Source organism: Belonocnema kinseyi, chromosome 9, assembly GCF_010883055.1.
Source record: "Belonocnema kinseyi isolate 2016_QV_RU_SX_M_011 chromosome 9, B_treatae_v1, whole genome shotgun sequence".
Lineage (NCBI taxonomy): Eukaryota > Metazoa > Arthropoda > Insecta > Hymenoptera > Cynipidae > Belonocnema > Belonocnema kinseyi.
Window position 1 is genome coordinate 89,678,548 of NC_046665.1, and position 7,042 is coordinate 89,685,589.

At 30.8% G+C, this 7,042-nt stretch overlaps 1 protein-coding gene across 2 annotated transcripts in view; it reads right to left on the reverse strand.

Moving 5' to 3' along the window:
• LOC117179811 (facilitated trehalose transporter Tret1-like) overlaps window positions 1-6,750 on the reverse strand; it is a 12,146-nt gene extending 5,396 nt beyond the window's left edge. The window contains exon 1 of one of the 2 annotated variants that reach the window (XM_033371939.1): window positions 6,549-6,750. In XM_033371939.1, the coding sequence (XP_033227830.1) occupies window positions 6,549-6,582 (34 nt within the window). In that variant the 5' untranslated portion in view covers window positions 6,583-6,750. Of the gene's footprint in view, window positions 1-6,528 lie in introns of both variants that reach the window. The other variant, XM_033371937.1, reaches the window with a different exon arrangement.
• Window positions 6,751-7,042: the final 292 nt, after the last annotated feature.

Genomic DNA, 7,042 nt, shown 5'->3' on the forward strand with positions numbered 1-7,042 from the left:
TTATATATAGTAAGCTGACTTTTCAATTTTCGCGGGCTACGTACATTCAAGTTTTTAATTTTTTGTTTTGTTGTGTTGGTACGCTCGTCACGATCATATGTTTACAGTTTTGACTACATAGCTCGTGTTGTTTTTCTGGCAGATGCGTAAAAGGTTAGAAGGGTTTGGTGTGCTCGGCGATTTTCTTCTTTCGAAAAAAATTGAGCAAAGAGTTTGCATTAAATTTTGTGTGAAAAATGAAATCCAGTGCTCTAAAACTCTTGAAATGTTGACAGTTGCATACGGTGAGTCTACTCTGAGTTAGAGAAATGTGTATAAGTGGTACAAGCTGTTCCAAGAAGGCCGAGAGGATGTCGAAGACGAACCTCGCCCTGGACGTCCCAGCACGTCAACAACAGATGAAAACGTTTAAGCAGTGGAAGAAATGGTCTTGAAAAATCGCCGAATTACCATCAGAGAAGTTGCTGAAGATGTTGGCATATCGGTTGGATCATGCTATGCTATCATGCTATGCTATCGTTCAAATTACCACTATAGATTTGCATCCGTACGACATAACATTCCTCCGAAGGATAACTCAAATTTTGTTTAGGGGTGTTATGGAGGGGAAAAGTAAAATGAAAAAGTCATTATTCTCGAAAACTAATGAAAAAAAATTTGAAATTTTGAAAATAAAAGACGGGGGGATGATACTGTTAAAAATTCTCAAACTTTTTTTTTAAGTTATCGTTTAGAGATACATATCTAGCTTAAAAAAATACTTATATTATCTACTTCAACATATCTTTTACCTAAATTTTGCATAGAGGCACTTCATGGCTAAAGAAAGCAAGATCTGGCACGGGACTTTTTTTCAAAAAATGAAAATTTCTTTAACTGAATTCAAAGATGCTATGAAATATCATAACGGACGGTCCTGGACTATTTTTTGAGGGGTAAAAACCAAAAAATGTATCGTGTCATTCTGATAATGTAGGTCTCTAGCGTATTGATGCTTTCGGTAGCACTCACGAGTAATTATGGGAAAGAATTGCAACACACATAACCTTTAAATACTCACACACATCTAATTTAGCAAAATTAAAATTTTTTAATTAACCCAAAAAAAAGTTTGCGGGGACGTGCGTTAGCATGTTTGATATCATTCTCCAGATTTTTAAGAGAAAATATTTATTATTGTAAGAAAAAGCCGAGGTAATCTGAACTGTTAAAATCGATACTATTTCCTAAGTATTACTCAAATTATTTAAATTTAGCAAAATTAAATTGTAATGAATTAACCCACAAAAAAGAGCCTTGGGACGTTTGTCAGCATGTTTGTTATCATGACCAAAACTTTTAAGAAAAAATATTTAATATCCGAGGAAAGCCAAGGGAATCTAAAATGGTCAAATCGATCATTTTCTAAGCGTATTGCGTATAGCACGCAATACCACCTCAAGGCCTCTAACATCACAGATCGATTAAAAACGACGGAACTGATTGTGATCATCGAAATCTACACTGTTAGAAATTTCGGGTAGAAACTTCTACAACATGTATTGGAAGTTTATTTCCGAAACGTAAGGTAACGCTACAATCCATAATCTTGTAGTTTCTAAATATTGGCATTGGTATGGTACCTTAAATGTATTTGAATTTTACAGCACAAGTCGAGTAGCCAATAACGCTTCTTTAGCGTGCTTGCTGTTGAATATCTTCACCCCTGTTGAAGCGAGAAATAAAAATAAAATGTAAATGATTTCTCAGTACACTTAGAATTTATGGAATTTAAGGAATTCATAGAATTCACAGAAATAATAGAATTCATATAACGCTCTGAATTGAAGGGTTTCATGGAATTCAAGGAATTTAAGGAATTCACGCAATTCACGTAATTTGATGAATTCCCGAGATTCAAAGACTTCATAGAATTCACGGAATTTAAGGATTGTACGGAATTCAAAGAATTTAAGGAATTTAAAGATTTTATGGATTGCACAGAATTCAAGGAATTCACCAAATTTATGGAGTTTACGGCAATGATGCAACTCACGGAATTCAAAACCAAGGAACTCGCTCAATTCAATCAATTCACGGTATTGACGGAATTCAAAGAAATCCACAGAATTTACGAAAATCAAGGAATTCCTTAAATCTTTTAATTTCTTGCATTCCGTGACTTCAGTAAGGTCCGTAAATTCCTTAAATTCCTTGAGTTCTATTAATTCTGCGAATTCCATCAATTTCGTGAATTTCATCTGTTCCATGAATTCCGTAAATTCCATGAATTCTGTTATTGCGGTCAATTCTGTGAATTTCATTAATTTCGTGAATTTCATAAATTCCTTGAAATTTATCGTTTCTGTTAATTCCACGAATATCATGAATTTCCTGAATTTCTTCAATTCTATAAATTCCATGAATTCCGAAAATTTCTTGAATTCCTTGAATCTCATTAATTACGTGAATTTCATAATTTCCGTGAATTCCGTGAATTTCGAGAATTTCAAAAATTTCGTGAATTCCTTCAATTCTAAGAATTACGCGAATTCCGTGACTTTCGCGAATTTCACGAACTCCATAAATTTCTTAAATTCCGCGAATTCCATATATTTCGTGAATTCCTTCATTTTATGAATTCCACGAATTCCGTAAATTTCGTGAGTGCTATGAATATGTGAATTTTTTAAATTCCATCGATTCCGTCAATTCCTTGTGCACAATTATCGTCTTACAAATTCTCTAATACGTGTATTGGAATGCTGGACGATGACTTCACGATTTACCACACTTATAATACATGTATTGCATTTTTTACATTTCACTACAATATTTGTAATTTTTCATGTAGAGCAGGCTGAAATACGGTGTTTTCATTTCTAGGTTAAAAACATTTTGATTCATTCAATAATATGCTTTACTATTACCTCACGCTAGTGTTGCAGAAGTATTTTAGAAGTCTTGTAGAATTCAACACATTTTTAACATTGTATGTCATAGTCACCAATGGGACGTGTTAGAAATAAAAAGTTTGAAAGGAGGAGGGTCTCCAAGGACGGTTTTTGGCCCAATTTAGATTTGGCCCAAAAAAAGTCGAAAAAATTCCTACAGTATCTACTAACAATAAGAAGTCAATTCCACATTAAACGGACCGCCCTATCACCCCTATTCACCCCAAGCACCCTTTACAAAAATGAACACTTCACCGCTTCTATGCAGTGTTTTTGGGGAAAAAACAATAACTAAAATCAAGAAAAAAACATATATAGGTGTCTGGGGTCACTGACTTCGAATCCAACCTATGTTTACCTCCATCACATGAGATTCATGGTCATTTGAAGGTCGAACTGCAAAAAAACCGATAGAAAAATCCATAAAAATACATACATAGGTTTTTGGGGTCGCTGATTTCGAATCCGTGGTCCATTGACCTCTACCATATCAGATTCAAGGTCTTTAGAAGGTCAAAATGTAAAAAACCTGATGAAAAAATCCATATATATATTTTTTTTTTAATTTTTTAAACATTTCTTCCACCCCTACATTTTATTTCAAAATTTTTTAATTTGTTGTTTCTAAATAGTCTTATAGGTAGCAACAATGTATATTTCGATCATCAAAATCAGTACCGTCGTTTTCGATCGATTAGTGATGTCCCAGGTCTTGAGGTAATGTTGTGCGCTATACGCAACGCACGTATGGCGCCCTGCGCTAGATTTTGTTTTCATTAGCCATGAAGTATCCCTATACAAAATTTGGGTAATGTATATATTGTAGTAGATATTATAAGTATTTTTTTCCCTCAAAACCCCAGAGGTGTATCTCTAAAACATAACCTCAAAAATGTATGAAATGTTTTTAACATTTTTTTAAAATCTATTTTTAATATAAAAAATTTCAAACATTGTTTTCTAACTAGTGTTATGGGTGACTGTGACATATATTTTGATCATGAAAATGAGTACAGTTTTTTTCGATAAAAAAGAAGTTCTATTTTACTTTCCCCCTCCATAACGTTCTTTGAACTTGATATGTGTGTGGGAAACTTTTGCATGCTTATTTTCTTTCAATTGTTTTCAATTCATCCGAAATTGCTTGAAATTTTCTAGAAATATGCTGACTTCAATAAATCAGTCTTGGATTTTAAATTTCTTTTCAGCTTGACTACCTTTAAATTCGCCTTGAATTTTTAAAGATTTCATCAGATTATTATTTACGAAACATTCGATTCACTCCGATTTATCTGAATAGAATAGATTTTTTGGGGGATTTTACACATTTATTTCTTCACTTTATTTTTTTCTTAAATTTATTATTAATTATTATGCATTACAATTTTTCTTTAATCTCTGTGAAATATTTTAATTTACCTTAAATGTTTAAAAACGTATTTGAATTATTCTACATTTACTTAATTCTCCTCAATTCTATGAATTTCTAAGTGTTTTTCTCAATTCATCCTCCCGAATAAAAGTATTTCGACTTGAGTTCGATTTAAATTGCCCCCAATCAAGACATGCTGAAGTCGAAAAGATCGACTTGAGCATGTCTCAGTTTTGAGACGGAGCCAGACTTCAATTTATGTATTGGAGACAATTTTTTATGTCTTAAAGACGTAAATTTATCTCTTGAGTTGTATTTTTATGACTTCAACATGTACGGCTTATAACTTCGAGCGTATACCTATCATAAAAAAGGTTATTTCTAACAGTCATAAAAGCTAATCTTTGTTAATGCTTAAACAATCTTGTATATTTTTATACAATACATAAATTAAATCAACTTATTTACGAATTGGTATTTGTATTATACTTGATTGACGATGATACCGAAAATGTTGTTTGTTTTTACGTATTTCTAACAGCTTAGGAGATCCTTTTAGAAAGTTACCAAAAAAGGTTCCATGATCTCAGTCAAGACAAGGCTCGTATTGAGTCAAGTAAACATCGTCTTAGCCAAGACAAGGCTCGATTTAAGACAAGTAAACGCCATTTCACCTGTCGTGACCATAAAAGTAAGACGAAGGCCTATGTCTCGACTCAGTTTTGAGACGCAGCCAGACATCGATGTCTTGGAGACGAACTCAAGACATAACCAAGCCGAATTCAAGTCAAAGCATTTTTACTCGGGCTGAAAGCTTTTTAATTCAGATTGGATTCGTAGGCCTTTTGTCAAATTGTTTTCAATTTCCTTTCATATTATCGAATAATTTCAAATTTAATAAATTCAATGAATTTTCAAAATATGTTTTAATCAGTTTCAGTTTACTGGAATTGTTCATACTTTATTTTAAATTTGTATTCATATCATAGAATCCATCTAATTTCCATAAAATGGCTCACACTTCAATTTATTTTGATTCCATTTCTTCAATTTACATTAATTTTGTTAAATTTCTTCTAAAATATATTAACTTTTGTTTAACTTAATTCGATGGAAATTTATTGTATATTAAAATTTCGTTAAATTGTTTCATTGAAGTTCTTACGAATTTCATTAAAGTCTCTTGAATTCTTTTAAATTCACTACAATTTCATTGAAATCAATTAAATATGTTGCATTTTTTGAATTTCTTTGAATTCATTTAAATTTATTTGGAATGCATCCTGAATTATTATCTATTTATCCTTCATTCTTTGAAAAAATGTGATTACTTAGGAAATCTCTCGATTCTTTTAACTATCTTTATATTCGTTCGAATTTTTCTAAATTCACTAATTAGGTATTTTATCGAATTACTTTTAAATTCTTTAAATTTTTCTAAATGCACCCCTACTTTACGGTAATCAGTAGAATATTTAAGATTTAAAAATTTTTTTCAATACACACAAATTTTCAAAAAATTTACCTTGATTTTTCATAAATTTCATTAAATTTCTTTAATTTTTCTCAAATTTAGCAAAATGAGATGAAACGAAAGTTCATACAATCAACTTTAAACGGAGAAATTTGAAAAAATTACAACTTGCCTATACACCTTCAGTCCTAAAATTTCAGTTAATTAATTTATTTGTTCTTAGTGTTTAATAACACAACGAAAATGTCATCCTGATATCCTTATCGGATGACTTATAACTTTTTTCTAAACATCTGTTTCTCTAATTGTTTTTTACTCATCACTTGTATTTGGTGATAGGAAACAAACAAAAGTCATCTCCATATTTTTATCACGCTTAATCGGTGGATAAAATCTTCCGATAAAAATATTGTGTTGAATATTTTTCTGCCTTTGTTGAATATCGATTACAACTAGTTACTAAAAGAAAATTTGACAACTCGATGTTTAGAGAAAAGATATAATTTTTTCCGAATAACAGATATAGCATATTTCAATAAAATAATCAATGAAACGTTATAATGATCTATTACCATCTAGGTAATTTTTATGAAAGTGATATATTTTCGTTTATAAATGTTGCGAACTGCAGTGACATTTTTGTTATAGCTGATTGTAAGAAATTTTGAAAAAGATAATTCATTTAATGCAGAGGATATATATATATATAACTTGAGAAAATATATAAATAATAATATAACAATATTCACCACTGGCAGTAGCCACGTACTGTAGCCAAGAGTTTCCCACTTTTTGGGGCACATTTTTCACTTCTGATGATAAATCTTCAGCGGGTACTTTCTCATATTCATTATCTCTTGAATCGGAATATTGATTTTTATCCTTCATGCTTCTTATATACTTTTTAAATTGTTTCCTTGAATTTCAATTATAATTTCATTTAAAAACAATTTTTTTAATAAATAATATCATTCTAGCTTGTCCGAAGAATGAGTACGACTAGTTATGCGGACATTTGTTATTCCAATAGTCAACATGCTGATACAATTTTATCTTAAAAGAACCGATAAGAGATCCAATGAATTGATTGCGTGAATCAGAAGAAATATTGGCTGCAAAGAGTGTCCTACTTAAATCAAATCAATTTTGTTATGTTTGTTAATTAATTTTGTTTGTTTGTTATAAGTCAACAGTTAGGATTACATTTATAAATAAAGGCTTATGTATTTTTCTGATTAAATTTTCCTTAATTTAAACAAAACT